At 42.2% G+C, this 17,522-nt stretch overlaps 3 protein-coding genes and 1 long non-coding RNA gene across 12 annotated transcripts in view; 2 read left to right on the top strand and 2 right to left on the bottom strand.

The window, feature by feature from the left end:
* The first annotated feature begins 2,678 nt into the window (after positions 1-2,678).
* The window catches only part of LOC120416133 (centrosomin), a 46,714-nt gene continuing 31,870 nt past the window's right edge, over positions 2,679-17,522 (top strand). Inside the window, exon 1 of one of the 7 annotated variants that reach the window (XM_039577800.2) lies at positions 2,679-2,992. In XM_039577800.2, coding sequence (XP_039433734.1) covers positions 2,901-2,992 — 92 coding nt within the window. In that variant the 5' untranslated portion in view covers positions 2,679-2,900. Of the gene's footprint in view, positions 2,993-13,972; positions 14,463-17,522 lie in introns of those variants that run through there. The other 6 variants (XM_039577806.2, XM_039577805.2, XM_039577803.2 and 3 more) reach the window with 6 other exon arrangements.
* LOC120416134 (uncharacterized) lies at positions 2,818-3,817 on the bottom strand. 2 transcript variants are annotated; one of them, XM_039577809.2, is made up of 3 exons: positions 3,692-3,817; positions 3,491-3,619; positions 2,818-3,415 (listed from the first exon to the last, which is right to left on the bottom strand). In XM_039577809.2, the coding sequence occupies exons 2-3, from the start codon at positions 3,593-3,595 to the stop codon at positions 3,014-3,016; spliced, it is 507 nt and encodes a 168-aa protein (XP_039433743.1). In that variant the 5' UTR covers positions 3,596-3,619; positions 3,692-3,817; the 3' UTR covers positions 2,818-3,013. The 2 variants fall into 2 exon arrangements, with proteins under 2 accessions (XP_039433743.1, XP_039433742.1); XM_039577808.2 differs by having other exon boundaries at positions 2,818-3,619.
* Positions 8,346-9,782, top strand: LOC120416136 (uncharacterized). 2 transcript variants are annotated; one of them, XR_005605306.2, is made up of 4 exons: positions 8,346-8,433; positions 8,495-8,764; positions 8,826-9,282; positions 9,337-9,782. It is a non-coding gene; the product is annotated as an uncharacterized LOC120416136 (long non-coding RNA). The 2 variants fall into 2 exon arrangements; XR_005605305.2 differs by having other exon boundaries at positions 8,353-8,433; positions 9,353-9,779.
* Positions 11,191-11,654, bottom strand: LOC120416135 (serine/threonine-protein kinase Tor-like). The gene is made up of 2 exons (XM_039577810.2): positions 11,398-11,654; positions 11,191-11,342 (listed from the first exon to the last, which is right to left on the bottom strand). Exons 1-2 carry the CDS (start codon positions 11,552-11,554, stop codon positions 11,326-11,328), a joined length of 174 nt encoding a protein of 57 aa, XP_039433744.1. The 5' UTR covers positions 11,555-11,654; the 3' UTR covers positions 11,191-11,325.

Raw genomic sequence — 17,522 nt, 5'->3', positions numbered from 1 at the left:
TTAACCTCGCGGTCCTTCTTGACAGAAAAGTTCCTACTTGACAGCTCGTTCCAAGGGGAACATAGTTGATCCATCGAAAAAATGTTGTCTTGTCAATTTTTTTTTTTTTTTGCATTAAAATGAAAAAAAGTGAAGAGAAATGGTTTTTAATCGTGTTTTTTACCGTTGTACATAAAAATTGACATAGGGCTTTAGTACCCAATTTTTGATTGAAATATGGACTATGCCAATCGATTCTACGTGATATTTTAAAAATTAAAATGTGTCCTGGCTTAACATTGTGCGGCTTGTGGTCCCAGAGGAATCGCAGTTTAAAATTGAGGTTTTTTACATTTTTTCACGGAAAATGCGAAACTTTGAGGTGGTATCAAAAATGAGGGGTGGTCGGGCAAAAATCGACCCATCATACACTATTATTTAACAGTCTGGACCCGATGCCTGATTTTTCTATTGCATTCTTATTGGGATACTAATTTTTGTAATGGAAATTTCAAATAGCGGGTCCAGATTGTTAATATGGTTTATCTTAAACAGAATTGCTTACTAAACAGTCTCTTTATGAGACCGTTAGAATTTAATTTCAACCGCCAAAGCAAATACCAGACAAATTAAATTCTTTTCAAGCCCCTCGTTGACGATTCCAACGGAACAAACGGAATTTGGGTCAACTGGGTCGTACAAAAATGACGAACTTGCTGAGTTCACTTTCCACTTTTTCGTGCGATTTTTTTCGAAAAAATAGTATAATTTGGGGAGGTCACTGGAGGTCACTTAGTCCATTCAATCGCCGGTGGTTTTTAGTCGTTTTATATTAAAACTTAACAGTTTGTTTATTTGACATTTTTTTTCATAAAATTATTTTGATTAGGTTCTTTTCGGTACTGAGACCTAATCTAATCTAATCTAATCGAACACAAGCGCAGCCAGTCCGAAGAAAGCATCCGGGAAGAACTTATGGTTAGATTACGCCTCAAGTTCTTTCTTGTCCTCGTTCTTGTCATTATTAATGATTGCAGTACTTTCGAGAACCCCCGAAATGTATTACACTCACTAAAGCGGCCCGGCCTACTGCGTTGCATTAACCGCAAGAGACAGATTCTATGAACGGAACCCACATTTCATGGAATCATCAGGGGAAGAAGAAGAAGTGAGGACATACCGTACCAACCACTTCGAGTTATTTATAGAATATGGTGTGTAGTGTGTGTAGGGCAGCGATTCTCAACGGGGGTACCGGGCCTACTTGATTTACATGGCAGGGGGTACCAGCCTAGAAGAAGGTTGAGAATCGCTGGTGTAGGGGAATCGTTGGGGAAGGGATTGTTGTATTATATAGTAAATGACCTTGTGACATTATTTCACCACTACGGATTAATTCACTCAAGGGATGTCAACCCCTCGGTGGCCGAGTGGCTAGAGCATCTGACTACCAATCCAAAGGTGTGAGTTCGAATCCCACTTGATTCCATGCGTTTTTTTTGTTCATATTCAAAGTTCAATTATAGTCGAATAATTTCAAGGAGACCGGTCGGGAATCGAACCCGGAACCTTCCGCTTATGAGGCGGGAGCCGTAGCCATTAAGCCACGGGCCGGTCCTAGGTTCTTTTCGGTACTGAGACCTGGTTAAGATCTAGTCGGCTTTTGTAATTAAATTTTTCGTAAAGCTAAGAGTAATTACAGAGGATCTTGTGCTTGTTTGACAATGTAAAATTAAAAAAATATCTCTGGAGTTTTTTTTAAAGGTCCTATCAGGGATGGAATAATCGCAAAAAAATCAATCAATCAATCAATCAGAGAGGAGGCAAATCACGTACACTGTAACTGAAAATCGCACTTTGCTGAGTTCGTTTTCGCACTTTTTCATACGATTTTTTCAGTTCAACTGCGATTACACTTTTTTGTGTAATCGCAGTCGAACTGAAAAATCGTATGAAAAAGTGCGAAAACGAACTCAGCAAAGTGCGATTTTCAGTTACAGTGTAAAAGAAAATCGGAATTTCGGGTGCGATTCCAAGAAAATCAATCTACTGATGATTTTTTTGTGAATTTCCTTGTCAGCACCCCTTAAAATCATTCATTTCACTCTGTTTACACACATTGCCCATCTACAAAATGTGACAGGTCATTTTTCGACGTGTGAAGTTACACTTGCAAGTGTAGTAGTGAAAAAGATGTTCCGCCGAATAATCAAGATAATGATTTTTTTAGATTCTTTTTACCGATCTTTCGTGCGCGAGAGAGGAGGACATGCTCTCTTCGGATTTTTTCTCTTGATGAACATCCAAAGATTTTCTTTTGATGATGATTATTCCATCGCTGGGTCCTATAAACCAAATTTTCATTTTTTGCATTTTGGGTGTTTTTAGAACCGCCTTGAGTCAGGGGTAATCAAAAACACCCAAAGAACAAAAATGAAAATTTGGTTTATAGCACCTTTTCAAAAAAAACTCCAGATCTTAAAATTAAATATCTTAAAAGCGACAATAAAAAATAAAATAAGGTATTGATGGCTCCTCCACGTAATGAACGAACGACCCTTTTTCGTTTCAGTTTCAAGTTGTTCCGTTTTTTCCGTGTCGCCTCTCCGGCGGCTCTCTCAATTTTCGTTGCGCGCGCCAAACGTCATCTCTCGCATGCGAGCAAAATTCAAATCAAAACATAAACACGTAAAAATAACGCTTTTTCGAGTCGCGGTCGCGCTAGTTCGAGTGTTTAGCCGCGTTTTGTGCACCAAGTCTTTCGTGTTTGGTTCCGTCGGGTTTTTTTTTCTTTCTTCGTTCTCAAAATTGCAGTGTGTGAGCTGTTTCGGTGCCAAGTTTAGTGCGTTTGTGATACTTTTATTTTCATCGTAGAGTGGTTAACTGTTGGAACAAGTGTTTGCGGGGTTGAAAAAAACAAAATGAGTGCCCCCAATCCGGAGCAGAACAGCACCTGGGACGACAGCCAAATCGACCACGTCCGCGAGTGTCTTGCCAGCTTCACCGAGAGCATGTAAGTAGCACGCAACGTCCATCATCCTCCCTCAAACAGGTCAAAATTTGGTTCAACGCAGTTCTCCTCGTAGTCGTACATTGCCAGGAACGCATTACAGGTTGAACAGTGCAGGTATTCGCGTTTGGGTTGGGGGAAGCAACAGGGCAGACAGAAGAATGTCCAACAGCAAAGCAGTAACGACGCACAAAATGAGGACCGTGTTTCGTGTTGTTGGTGCGATCGGACCACAGGAATTCGGCATGACTGGCAGGCAGGGCACTTGATACTCATTCCACCGGGACGCCAATTCTCCACCGTGGTCTTGTAGCAAATCTTGCGAGCAGACCGGATCGACCGTCGTGGCCGGTAGATTCTCTTGTAAAGGGTTCTGGCTTTGGTTCTTCCGCCACGGCCTCCGGGAAATTCTCGGACGAGCTTCTGCTGTAATGTGTCCCTGCTGGTTACTGGTGATGAAGTTTCTCCTTCGGAGGTTGACGAGCTTGAAGGGGATCCTACCGTTTTTTTGGCAACGGTGGAAACGATCACATCTCGCACCGTGCAGTCGTGATGAAAGTGGCTGTGCTCTAGCACAATTTTGTCTTCATTTCTGCTCGTTTCCATCTTGAGCGATGTGCGCTTATCAATCTAGAAGAATGGACTTTGATTTGTAGGCGTCGTTTTGTAAACTTTAAATATTTTTAATAAAAATAAACATACGTCAACCAGTTTTAGGAACCATGACTACTCGGATCTTTGTCCATTTCACTAAATTCCAAATAACAATGTAACAATGACGAAGTTTCACGCAAATCAAAGGCAACTTTTCACACAAGTTCCTTTGTAATTACTCTTATACCCCGTTCGCACGGGCGAGTTATAGCCGGTTTTAACGAAAATTTTTTTTTTTTTTTTTTTTTTTGAATTAAATATACTTTATTGAATCTTTCTTATAATAATTACATTTGGTTTACATAATAAGTGGTCAGCTGTGGCTCTTCAGCTTTAGTTTGCTTTTCGTGATTTAAACACTGTTCATATTCATAACTTTAAAAGTATATGATTTATCATTTTTGTAACACTAGGTACAATGAGGAAAAAAAAAAAAATGTCAAGAAAACATAACCTAACCTAAAACTAACTTAAACTTACCATAAACTAAACCAATCCTTGAATCAAGGGGTATTCAGAAATAGCACATTTTTCCCTGAATTTCAAACATTTTTCTTGAATCTTCTGATCCAACATTTTTACTTCTGCTAATTCATGAACCTCACTTGATCTAGTCCAGCCAGGAACATTCAAAACCATTTTGAGTACCTTGTTTTGGACACGCTGGAGCTTCAATTTATGAGTTCTAGCGCAACACTCCCAAACAGGTACTGCATACTCAATAACGGGGTAAATTATTTGTTTGTAAACTGCTAGCTTATTTTTCAAAGATAACTTTGATTTTCTGTTAATTAAAGGATACAAACACCTGATGAGAATGCTGCACTTGTTCAATATTTTATCTACATGCTGTCGAAACAATAGTTTCGAGTCAAGTATGAGACCTAAATATACAACTTCCTTTGACCAGGGTATTGAAACATCATTCATTTTAATCAAAACATCATCCTTTGGGACAAATCGGGCCGATTTGGAAAGTGGAAAAATGATGGTTTGAGTTTTGGCTGCATTTATGCGAATTTTCCAGTCGCCAAAGTATTCGGAAAGAACGTCAAGACCCTTCTGAAGACGGCCGACTAAATATCTGGTTATTTTACCCTTATAAATAACGGCAGTGTCATCAGCAAAAAGTGACAACACACCATTACCAGGAAGAGTAGGCAAATCAGATGTAAAAATATTGTACAGAAGTGGGCCAAGAATACTTCCTTGGGGAACCCCAGCATCAATGTTGAATAATCCAGAAGCAATCCCATTCAGAAAAACCCTGAACGATCTCTCCGAAAGATAGTGCTGGATAATTTTGATAAGATACATTGGAAAACCGTATAAATACAGTTTATGTATCAAACCATCATGCCAAACATTGTCAAAAGCCTTCTCAACATCCAACAAAGCCATAGCAGTTGATTTAGACTCAAGCTTGTTCTGCTTGATGATTTTAGTTACTCTCGTAAGCTGATGAGCAGTATTATGCCCCTTTCGGAAGCCAAACTGCTCATTCAAAATTATATTATTATCGTTGGTAAAATCCAAAAGCCTTGAATAGATGACCTTCTCAAAGAGTTTGGACAGACTACTCAAAAGACTAATGGGACGATAACTTGTTGGCGATGTTGGATCTTTTTGAGGCTTCAAAATTGGTATGACTTTGCCCAGCTTCCAATTGGTGGGGAAGTAAGCAAGTTGCAAACATTTATTGAAAATATTGGCTAGATGTTGAAAGAACTGATCACTCTGTTTTTTCAACACTAGATTAAAAATGTTATCAAAGCCAGGAGCTTTCATATTTTTCATTTGTTTAACTGCAACTTTGACTTCCTCACCAGAAACATGGGAATCTGCAGGAAATTCAAAGGTAGAGTCATTGATTGTTGAAATACTATTGGCAACTGATGTTTCTTTACGGCTGGTCATGGAAGCGCCAAGATTATGTGAACTAACAAAATGAAGCCCAAGTGCATTTGCCTTTTCCTCGGATGTAATCAAAGGAGAATCCTCAACAATAAGAGGAGGAATAGGCTTTGGTTTGTTTTTAAGAACTTTTGAAAGTTTCCAAAATGGTTTTGAATAATTCCCAAGCTGGCTTACATGTTTTGAAAATTCTTGATTTCTAATATTGTCAAGTCGGTCTTGTATGATTTTGTTCAAATTGTTAACTGAAATCTTTTTGTCATAGTCCCCAGTCCGTTGATATTGTCTCCTATAAACATTCCTAAGTCTAATCAAGTGTTTAGTATCTACGTCAATATCAGTTACCTTAAAATTAACAGGAACCTCCCGAACGTTGGCAGCCTCTGCTTGGTTGATAGCCTGCTGGATCACCTCCAGCGAACGATCAATATCAGCAGAAGTTTCCGGGTGTTGATCATAGTCGATGTTGCTGTCTACCACTTGCTGAAACTGCTGCCAGTCAACGTTGTGGTAATCTTTCCGGGTTGGTTGCCGCTGCGGAGTAACGGAAGCTCCAACCTCCACAACCACCGGATAGTGATCAGAACTCAACTCTTCAAACACCTCAGGATGAGCCACGTTCTCAGCCATATTGGTAATGAAGAAATCGATGATTGAGTGATTCCCAGACCGAGCCACCCTCGTTGGACGATCCGGACTCACAACGTTGTAGTATCCGTTTTGCAGATCGTTGTGCAGAATCACTCCGTTCCGATTCCTCCTGCTGTTGCCCCAAACTTCATGCTTCGCGTTGAGGTCACCAGCGATGATGTACTTTGCGCTCCGCCGTGTCAGCTTCTGGATATCGCCCTTCAGTTTTGCTGCTGAACCATCTCTGGCATTCACCTGACGTGGGCAGTATGCAGCAATGAAGAGTACTGGGCCAACCGAAGTGGGAATTTCCACTCCAACGGCCTCGATGATGTCCAGCTTAAAGTGTGGCAGCCGGCGTGGCTTGAGATCACGATGAACAGCGACAAGCACACCTCCTCCTCCAGACGTGGTCCTGTCGAGCTGCGTCGCAATCTTGTAGTTTTGCAGATAAACTTTTTCACCGGGCTTCAGATGAGTTTCCGTGATGGCAGCTACGTCGATCTCCTTCTCGCGAAGAAAATCCACCAGCTCTAAGTTCTTCCTCCTAATGGAGCAAGCGTTCCAATTCAGCAGCTTGAGGGACCTACGATCCATACTGGATGACGAACGAGGTCAGCACTTCAATCTGCTGGGTCTTGGTTTTGCATCCACGCAGTGCAGCGGACATCTGTTTGAAAATATTGAGGAGTTCGGTTGAGGTGTAAAGATCATTACCATTTTCCTCAACTGCTGGTTCTTGGGTTGGTCTTGGCTCCTGGCTGAAGCCCGGTGGTGGCGGTCTCGGCTCCTGGCTGGAACCCGGCCGTGGATGATTCATCTCAGCTCTCTTCCTGGGATCCAACGGTAACGGTGCCAAGTTCGGGACCTGGCGTCGCGGTTGAAGAGGTGGAAAATTTTGCTCCACCAGGGCTGGAGGAGTTCTACGACGCTGAGGCTGATTCTTCGTCGATGCTTGCTGCCGAATTTTCACGAACTCAGCTCTCTTGGGGCACTTTCGGTCGGTTGACGAATGCTCACCGTTGCAGTTGAGGCACTTCACCAGCGAATCTTGGATGCACTGGGACGTGATGTGCGCATCAGTACCACATTTGGCGCAACGACGCTTCAGGTGGCAGTTCTTACCTCCGTGCCCGAAGCCCAGGCAGTTGAAGCATTGTGTGACGTCACGATGCACTGGTCGGTATCGCTCCCACGACACGATAATGTTGAAAACCGCTCGGATTGCCTTCAGCTCAGGAAGCGTCGTCGATCCCTTAGCCAAATGCAGCAGGTAGAGCTGGTCACGGTACTTGATGTCTTTGTTGCGTCGGCTCATTTTGTGCACGGCCAACACATCCAGTTTCAAAACTTTTAGCTCGGCAGCTAATTCCTCCACTGGCATGTCGTACAGACCTCTGACGACGATTTTGTACGGCTTATCCATGACGACATCATGGGTAAAGTACTCCGCCTCGTTTTCGGTCAAGTAATCCTTGACCAGTTGATAGTGCTGCCTGGATTGCACCAGCACCTTAAATCCGTCCTGACACAGACGAATGTTGCCTTGGACTTTCCCAGACTTGATGAGTTCAACAAGCCCCGCACGAAAGTCGATCGTTGCTGCTGATTGCCTCACATAAAAAGGAGGCAGTTTCTCCTTTCGCTGTTTCACTTCATTCTCCTTTGCTTCCGCTACCTGGTCCTCGTCAGGCAGTCCAGCAAACTTGTTGTTCTTCAAAAGCTGCTCCTCGTGCGATGAAGAGTTCTCCTCCTCCTCATCCATCGGTACAGTACCGTCGCTCTTTTTCGTCTTTTTGCTGTTCGATGTCACTTCCAAAAGCACCTTCCTTTTGGAAATTCCCGGTTTTTGGCCATCAGTTGAGGCCTCAACCTTCCTTTTGGAAATTCCCACTTTTTTGCCTGCTTGAGCCGCAGGTAGGGCAATATTGCCGGCGTTTTGCGCCGGGACGCGACGAGTCATGTTGATTCAGACAACCTTCACCAACGAATGCTCGGATAACAATGGGTTTTAACGAAATGGTTTTAAGTTATAACCAAGTTAAAACCAAACCGTTCGCACGGGCGCGAGAGGTTTTAACGGTTTTAACTGTTTGACAGATCACAGCAAGCAGTGAATATTTTGTATTGTCATTTATTTTCTTTTTATCGGTGATTCGTTTTTCTTGACCATCATGGCCACTCTTTCCGGTGAACCATGAGGGCCAGATTTTTGTCTCTTTTCTCTTGCGGTTATGGGCAGGATGGTGAGTATTTCAAAATTAAATTTTAATAAGTTCATTGTGTTTAAACTGAGTTCCTTTATAGGGATATACATTAACAGCCGGTTGGATTTGGTGTGCTGACTTCGGAGGTTCAACCAACTGGGCAGCAGGAATCGCGTTCAAGCTGGATTCGGAACCGTGCGCATGAACGTATCGGCAAAACGTTGGACTGGGGGTGGAACGGGGCAGTGATGACGAGGACGATAACTTTTTTTTATCTGAGTTCCGTTATCCGATACCAGCTTCTCCGGTATCCCCAGAGGGGCTTCCACCGGTTCCTTGACAGCAGCGATACAGTTGGACTTGTTCTCACGTAATCAGCTAAGGCCAGTACCCATAAATGCGGGCTACAACTTTCATTCCGTTGATTTCAGAGTGGCCTTGGTGGAATTGGTTGAGACATCGCTTGCGCAGGTCAGAAGGAACCACTAGACGTTCGCAGGACAGGATGCACTCTTGCAGAGTCACGAGCGGGTCGCTTTGATTGAGGAACCGCTCGAGCTCATGGTCGGCGCAGGCAGGCAGCGCTTTGGTTAGCCTTCTTGGACGTACCGGTAGATCTTGTTCAGGACCGGGTCCTTGAGTCTGCTATCTCGTATTGTAGCTGGGTGCAAAACGCTGCTCATTTGACGTCATCCTCGAGTGAGCAGGGTGCGATCGTCGGGTTTTACGTGGCGGTTGATGAGCCAAGACAGAATGTCGACCTACCCACCCACTGAGAATTTGGCTCGTGCCAAAATTCTCAGTGGGCAAACTTGTCCATGGCCATGTACAAATGTTTGAATCACTCCCGGAAGTACGTGCAATGAGAAAACAGCAAGCTGAAAGAATGTGAGTTCTGGAAGGTCGCCATACGACAAATTTAATGAAGAGATTTTTTAAAAGGTTAGTCTATTTTCAGCGATTTCGATGATCTTGGCCGCGCGAAAACTTGCTTCTGAAGATGAAAATTAAGACTGAGGTGAAACAGGTTCCCGATGGAGCAAAAGGAAGTTGTTGAGGAAAAGGAAACTGACCAAACTTCGAAGTTTTTTTTAACATCTATCTAAATGAGAACATAGTTCTGCTGCACCTGCGAATGGACATGTCAATCCAAGGCTCAAGATCGACGGCTTGCTGGAACGTCACCTGAAGATCTAGGTGTTTAAGCTAGAATTGGCCAAGTTCTACCATTACGCCTGCGTAGACATATCTGTGTCTACAAGTAGGGATTGACCGACAGGTTCGCGTTACGAGAAAGAACATAAAAGGGCGTCGTTGAAGCCGATGAAACATCCTCTCACCCTACTCCCCCCGTCCCACCGTTCCCCCTCCCTCCCGTTTGTGTTTTTTTGATAAAGAAGAAAAAATGTTTTTAAACTACAGACTGCACGTCTTAGATCCCGACTCACGTGCATCTAAACATCTCTGATACGACCATTTCTTTTAAAGTTTCTTCTTTTCTCCTGGTCCAATGAAGCACCCGGTGTTGATGCGCTTATGTCGTGTCCAATCGCTTTGGTCGTGTCTATCGCTTTGTTGAGTTTGATCTTGAGGGGCGAAATGCACAGTACTAGCTAGTACGCGTCCAGTTTCCCGGATCGATGGGAGTGGAGATGTAACCTTTCTTGGTGCTGTGAAGTTTTAGTGTTGAGATACTTTTGAATAACTTCCCTCGTACCCTGTAGATCGGGTCTGCCTTTTCTTGAAACGGTCGAAAAATAATTGAAAACTATTGTTTTAAAAAGTTTGATGACGTGGAGCAATTTTTATAGAAGAAAGAATCTGGCAAAAGTTTTTTGCTTGGTTATCTCGACGCCTCGGTATCAGCACTCACTCACGAGCCGTACGCTACACATGTGCCCTGTCAGCCGGATTGCTTCCGTTCGACGTCGCAAGCCTTCCTGCCGGTTGTTGAGCTAAAACTGTACACTTGTCAAGAAAGCGATCCATCTACTGACTGGGGACCACCAGCGCATACGACCACGTGTGTATCATCACCTGCGACGTTGTGTTCAACGCGGGGCAGTAAACGTTTCGGTCCTGCCTAACCGACCTGCTCACGTGTTAAAGTTCCTGAGAATCCTGTCGGCGACTCCACACACCACACCGATCCTTGATCGGCGACGCCGCCTGTTCGAAACCGGAACAGAACGCATCGCGCCTGTCGAGCCAGCGCAAGAGAATTGCCAATAACAAGCTGTAGGCGCACGGTACTGTACAGTCCAGTAAGGAACCTCTCGCCTCTCCGCGTGCCTCGAAAGTACGACCTGAATCACCACCACGTAGTGGCACTACGTACTTGCACCGAACTCGCCCTGAACATTGGATATGCTAGTGAGACATCCGTAGGGGCCAGCAAAAACGCTGAGCAAGTGGAGCATGGGGAAGTTCATCTGTCGACGGCTATCGAGCCCGCTGAAAACGTCGTTCTCTTGCCGCAAACTTTCAGCAGACACCCACGCATCGCCTGAAGAGCGGTGTCCTTTAATCTACAAGTTGCTGCGACCAGACTGCTAGCACCGAGATCATCTGTTCCAGCCTGCGGAAGAACAACCGAGAATCACCGAGGAGAAATTAAGGGCAGATAGTCAAACATGCATGATATCCCCCACCCCACAGCGTTGAGGTAGGTGGCCCAGAAGAGGGTAGAGTACAAGAGCAGCAGTTGACCCGAAGCAGGTCGAGAGACGACCAACCCGTGGTCGCGGATCGATAGAAGAAGTGTCCCGCCCCGGCCGACCGAGTCCTGGAGATTAGACGCATGTAGACTTTGAACGGTTTTATTTGTTGCGATGGTGGACGTGCATGCCGCTTTCACCGGTTCTCCGGTAGGTGCCCTCGATTCCGTTCATCATCACGTTAATTAGTATCCTTGGGTAAAGGGGGATCTTTTCACGCGTCAATGTGACCTGAAAAACAAGACGGCGAATGGGAAGTTCTAACAAGACTTCAAATCGCACCTACCTCCAAGAATCGCCAGGTTTAACGGAAAACGATCGCCCAAACCAATGCTCCGACGTTCGAGCCAATCATCCGTTGAGGGACTCTTCAGCCAGAGTAGTTTCGCAAACACAAACATATTCATCATCATCTGTTTAGTTTCCCGCGGTGATCCGTCCATTCCGTGGAGTTGGGACGGGCCGGTTCGTTGAACGCTTTCAGCTAAAATACCTGAAACACCCGTCGCGAAAAAAGTTGTTTCGTTCCTGTCAATGTCGCACGTTTGCAAATGTTTCCAAAGGTTACTATGAGTTTTCAAGTGCTCGAGTTGCCTTTTCGAGCAGTTTTAACTTGGTTATAACTCTTAAAACCAGTTTTAATCTGACAGCTCGTTGTATGGGCAAAACCAGAGTTATAGCCGGTTTTAAGAGTTATAACCACTTTTGGTCTTATAACCGGCTATAACTCGCCCGTGCGAGCGGGGTATTAGCTTTAAGAACAATGTCATCACAAAAGCCAACTCGGTCCTAACCAGGTCCCAGTACCGAAAAGTACCTTATAAAAATAATTTTATGAAAAAAAGGCAACATTTCCCGATTTCGTGTGAGTTGGTAGAGAATTACCCATTTGCAAAGTCACACCAAACAAGTTATACATCCTAGTCTAAAATTTTAAGAGTTCTTCTTTCCAATGCTTTTTAAAAATCAAACATACACTGGTTGAAAAATTGATTTTTGGACAATTTGCCAGAGATTTTGTTTAAGTCACCTTATTTATTAAACTAACTTCTAAACAACGTATTAAATGAATTTTGTGAATTTTTGCTTCCCTGTCATTCGTGAAGTTGTCACTTTAACAAACTCACAAAAAAAAACATTATTACATATATATTTAATTTTGACAGAAAAGCTTGATCCATCGTTTTTTGTGTAAAGAAAAAATATGAAAGAGATCACGAATAGTTTGTTGACATGCATTTTATCGGTGCAGATAAGAAATAGTCGAGAACCTCTTAGAACCCACACAGAAAAAAAAATATTCTGCAAGTCATTAATCATTAAAATTTAAATGCGATTTGATGTAAATTTACAACAAATAATACGTAAAAACATGATATTACGTGTGATACAGACGATTATATTGAATCTAAGTTTACATAAACTTAATTTACATGTGATTAATAATTTCCGTGTCGAGTAAATTTACACTTTTTTTCTGTGCAAGACACTTGATTTCTTGGCTGTGGTTATGCCGCACAGAAAAAAACATGGTAATCTTACATCTGGGAAGAAGGACATCTTTTATGTCAGGAAAAATGTGTAATTTAACCTTTAAAATGTGTAAATTTACCACTTTTTCGTTGTAATGCCACTTTTTCAGTCTAAATTGAGGTAATATTATATCATAAAAGAAATAATATTAAACGATCCAATTTTACACCTTCCAAATTTATAAAAAAATTTGCTGTGTGTGAAAATTTAGAGCAAATCTGGACCAAAGTACGAACAACATAGTGAATCTACACAATTCGCCAAAACATTCCGTTTCACGCTTGCACTTCCGAGATCCTGAAATCTTTACCATTTTTCTCAAAAACACCACCAGATGCACAACTCATTCAGACAGAGGCCTGTTTGGCACGTGGTGGTTGAAATTTGAAGCGCCATGGCAAATAGAAAAAGATCTTCGAAACACGCCTGGGTGCGCATCCTCGGCCGTAGAACTCGACTACCTGCTTTCGGCGAAGGACTACTTTTTCCTTTTGCTACGCATATGCCGCTTTTTCTGGGTTTTTGTACAAAAGGACTCTTCATCCGGTGACGCCTTGCACAACAGCTGTTCGTTAATATTTAGAAGGAAGAGAGAGATTTTCGTGGATGGAATTTAGTTTGAGATCTGTTGCTTTTAAAATGAACTTTGATTTTCAAAAAAAATGCTACATAAATAGTAGTTTATGCAATAAGTTGCAAAAAGAGGATTTTTTCAGCACGACGAATGCTGAAAAAACAAGTTTTGCTACGAGTTCCATACAACATTTTTTGCAATTCCGAAAAACACCCTTTGAGTGAAATTAGAAGTCAAATGATCATGTATTTTGTCAATAAATCGTATAAATCAAAAAAATGTTGAAAAGTGTTACTTTTCGAAACAAGTGCTGAAAGCAGAATTTTTCAGCATTTATTTTGAAATGTGTTGCTATTCGATTCTGTTATTTTTGGTACAGAAAAGTAGGCTATTTCGTCTTTCAAGAATGACAGGAAAAGTAAGTAGTTTCACGACGGAATTGCAAAAAAAAAATAATATAATTTTCTAATCATATTTAATGAATACAACTCTTGTTGGACCCCTCGCCAACTTCCCTCCCATCATAGTGTACTGATTCAGAACACAGAATGTTCCATATGCTCGTATTAAATTCACAGCCTGCTGATTGCACGACGAGTACTCACAAACTCGCACACAACCACGTGATTCTCGATTCTCTCACACTCCACCCAACACAACCCATGCTGGTTGTGAATAGGGAAGAGAAGAACGCGTCTGGGAATCTTGGCAACGAGAGAAGATTTTTTCCCTTCTGCGCTCAGTATCGTAGTGAGACTTCCGCCGTGCGGATCGTAGCCGTATTTTTTCACCCGTCATCTTCTTATTTGCGCTTTGACAGTTTTCTTTGCGGCGCGTCGCTTTGATTACACGCGAGTCGCGCTTCTGGTGGTCAGTTTGAATTTATCGACTTGCTTTGATTTTGTGAGTTTTGCGTTCTGTTCAGTTATTTGTGCAACTTTTGGAGATTGCTTGGATTGTGTGGTCAGTTGTTCGGCCATCGCAGCATCCGCCGGGCATGCGCGTTTGGTTGTGATTCACAGTGAAAAAAGAACGAAGAAAACGTATGTGCTCTCTAGAAATGTCATCACAAAAGTCAACAGCAGTTGTGTCGAGTTGATATCTCTCGTTCGCGCGCTGTGCAGATTATAAATAATTTTGGATTATCGTGCCAAAAAGTGCGCGCCATTTCTTGAGGAGGAGAGCAGCGGCGACTACTTCGAACCCGCACAGCTAGCTTGGATTAAAGTGCATCGACATTCCTGGTAGAATCGCGATCAAGCGAGTTTTGATCCCAAATGCAAATTCCATACGGATCAACAAAGAAAGCGATGTGACTCACATGAGTGGCACATAAAGACAGAATGAGGAAGAAGTGAAGCAATTTGTTCTGATCGAAAGCAAAACAAGTTCAAAAATCTTATCGGTCATCGCGACTGTTTTGTACCTGAAAATAGTTCAAAAAGAGTGATAACACATGTGCCATCCAAGTGGTCCCCGCAGGATTAACGAGGGGCGATGAGTCATCGTTTGTCGAAAATTGTGATGATACGTCGTCGTCGTGGTTGGCGGTTACACCGCCGGGAAGAAAATTCTTCATCAACATTGGAACGGTGTTTATGAAAAGGGGAAAATCATAAACGGCAGATGCACGCTGGAAAAAGGGGGAAGACGAAAACTTCTCCTCTTGAAACGTGTTTCCTCTCTGGATAATGGAACGCAGGGGGGAATCTTCGCGTCGAATTCCGACACTTTTTTGGTGATTTGAAATTTCACACATTTGTTTATAGTATGTAAGCGTATATTTATTTATGCAAATTGATTTGAATTTAGAATATTTTCAATTTGAATTTAAGACAGCATTTTTTTTTAAGAAAAACAATCTCAGTTCTCTATGTTCAAAAACAAGGGAAATCAATCACTCATCGCCGAACGAATCTTTGACCGCAGAGCAATTCGCGGGCGAGCACGACTCGCTAGCTACCAGCGTGGCGCTCTTTTGGCCTGCACTATCACATTTTGCCGTCAATTAGAATTTGTCATGGCGGAAATTACTGTCAAAAACATTTTTTTCTTTTTGATAACATTGATTTTATGCAATTTTTTTTAAATGATCAAAGCAAAGTCGATCGCAGGCTATTTTGAGTCAGATTTGAGCGACAGTGCGCCATCGATCTCTTTGTGCCATTCGAGTGAGACGGAGAGCAAAAGAGCGAGAGAGCGAGTTTTCAGTTACGATTTTTGTGAAAGTGAGAAACGGTAGGAATGGATCAGAGCAGTTTTGTGTCGCGCTCGATTTGTGCTCACGAGTAAAAGGGTCTGTTTTGAGCATTTTTTTTTTTTTTTTTTTTGGAATCATGAACTCAAAAACTCGTGATTTTTTTTTATTTTGTTACTTTTTAACGTCAAATTTGTGGTCTGTGACCCCATTTTATCACATATGAATGGTTGATTGCCTATAAAATCACCCAAAACAGTCTCTCAATCTTTGATTGAAAAAAAGCTAACTCCTTTTCTTTAGTTTAGGGGGCATACTTAAGCTCTACAAATAAATAAAACAATGATTTTTTTTTTTCGTTATTCCAATATCCGAAATTGGATTCGAATAATCAAATCTGGCCTGTATTTCAAAATGCCCTAATATTTGGCATAACTCCTACGGATGTACGGTCAATTATATTGAAAAACAGTCATTTACGTGCAATTCATGGATATTGAAAAAAATGTGGGAAAACGTGGTGATTCTACTCGCAACAAGAGTCGCGCACAGAGCTACGAAAGCGGACCGTTTGTAAACAGATTTTATTTCACTGCATCAGCGCTCTCATCTGATGGCAAACGGAATGTGGCCTTCAGTTGTCACTATTTTCGCAAAACAACAATAAATTATTCTGAACTTTCCAAACAGACAAGGGAAAAGATCGTAGGGCAGATGTTCCTATTTTGGACCTAATGACCTATGACTATGACCTAGGAGGCAAATAAAGTGAAAAAGAAATTATTTTGAAATTATAAATGAATCACGACTTGTAAAATGCTTCTATAAATGCATATGTTGGAAGCAATTATTATTTTGTTGCATTGTGTAACCGGATTGTAATGTTTTTCTAATCGCTTGAAATTGATTGCAAATTTGCAAAGCCATACACTTCAGAGCTTCTCTTCATCAAAGTAACCGAGGTCGGGATTCCCAACGGGGATGCTTCTTCGCACAGAACGCACTCTTTTAATCGAGTTTGACGCGACTCACGAGACTTGAATGTCGCGCCGCTTGCTTGGATGGGTGCGGAAAATCGAGAAAAACAAAGCAACCGAGATTGAGCGTTTGAAAAGCGTCAGCTTTTCACCATAGGGGCTAAATATAAAGTCGCAGTACGCCATAGAGGACTGTCTTGAGTACGCACTTGGATACACTTTGTGGGCATTGCCGTGAAAACTAACTCAATAAACAGGTCATTACAGAAGCAGTTGAATGGTTTAATTTTATCTCCGGTGCGAGAAACCGATGCAGAGTGGATGCTTTTCGAGACAAATTGTTGACTAGTGTTGAGGATTTCAAACTAATCCTATATAGTTTTACAAGGGTGCCAAGAGACCGGTTGGTGTTGAGTTACAATTGGTCTATTTTGGTTTTTGGAAAATTCCAAATAAACTACCTTTTGGAACAGAAATCCAACACCCACATTTTCCAGCCTCTTTCAAATGACATAGATAGTTTTGTTTTGGAAAAAAAACCATTGCCCAAATTTTCCTCAAATTTATTGTTATGCTATTGTTGAAACTGATCTCATCGCAGCAAGCCGAAAGTACGTCCTCCACGCAAGAATTTTCCAACATTTTCCAACTTCCAAAAAGTGATCAAAGTAGACAGCACGCTCTCGTGGAGGGCGGTAAAAATTTCAAACGAAAAATGCTCACCGCCTGCCTAGACGGCGTTCGTTCGTTGGTGGAGTTTTATTTTTAAAGCTTCGAGATGTTTTTTTGTGTGTGCCGGTGAAGTTTCCGTCGTGGAGGAACGACCCACCTGGGTTTCCGCGTCGCTGTACTTCTCCGACGAACGGTGCCGAAAATAATTCGGTGGAAATTTGTCTCAACCGGATGGGCCGGAAATTCGTGACAAGCACAATGTATCAGAGTGACTCTGTGTGGTTGTGTGATTTTTTTTTTAGATTTTTGCTGAAAAATTAATAGTTTTCGAAATATAATTTTTAAAAATCCGTATCTTTATCTCTTTCAAAATCTTTTTAAAATTTCAAATTTTCCCTGAGTTATTTACGACAAGGGTACGATCCCACCCAACTCTAGAACCGGATGTTGCATCCATG

This window comes from Culex pipiens, chromosome 3 (assembly GCF_016801865.2).
Source record: "Culex pipiens pallens isolate TS chromosome 3, TS_CPP_V2, whole genome shotgun sequence".
Taxonomy (NCBI): Eukaryota; Metazoa; Arthropoda; class Insecta; order Diptera; family Culicidae; genus Culex; species Culex pipiens.
Note: the sequence above shows the minus strand (reverse complement) of the source record. Positions and strands in the feature narration are given on the sequence as shown.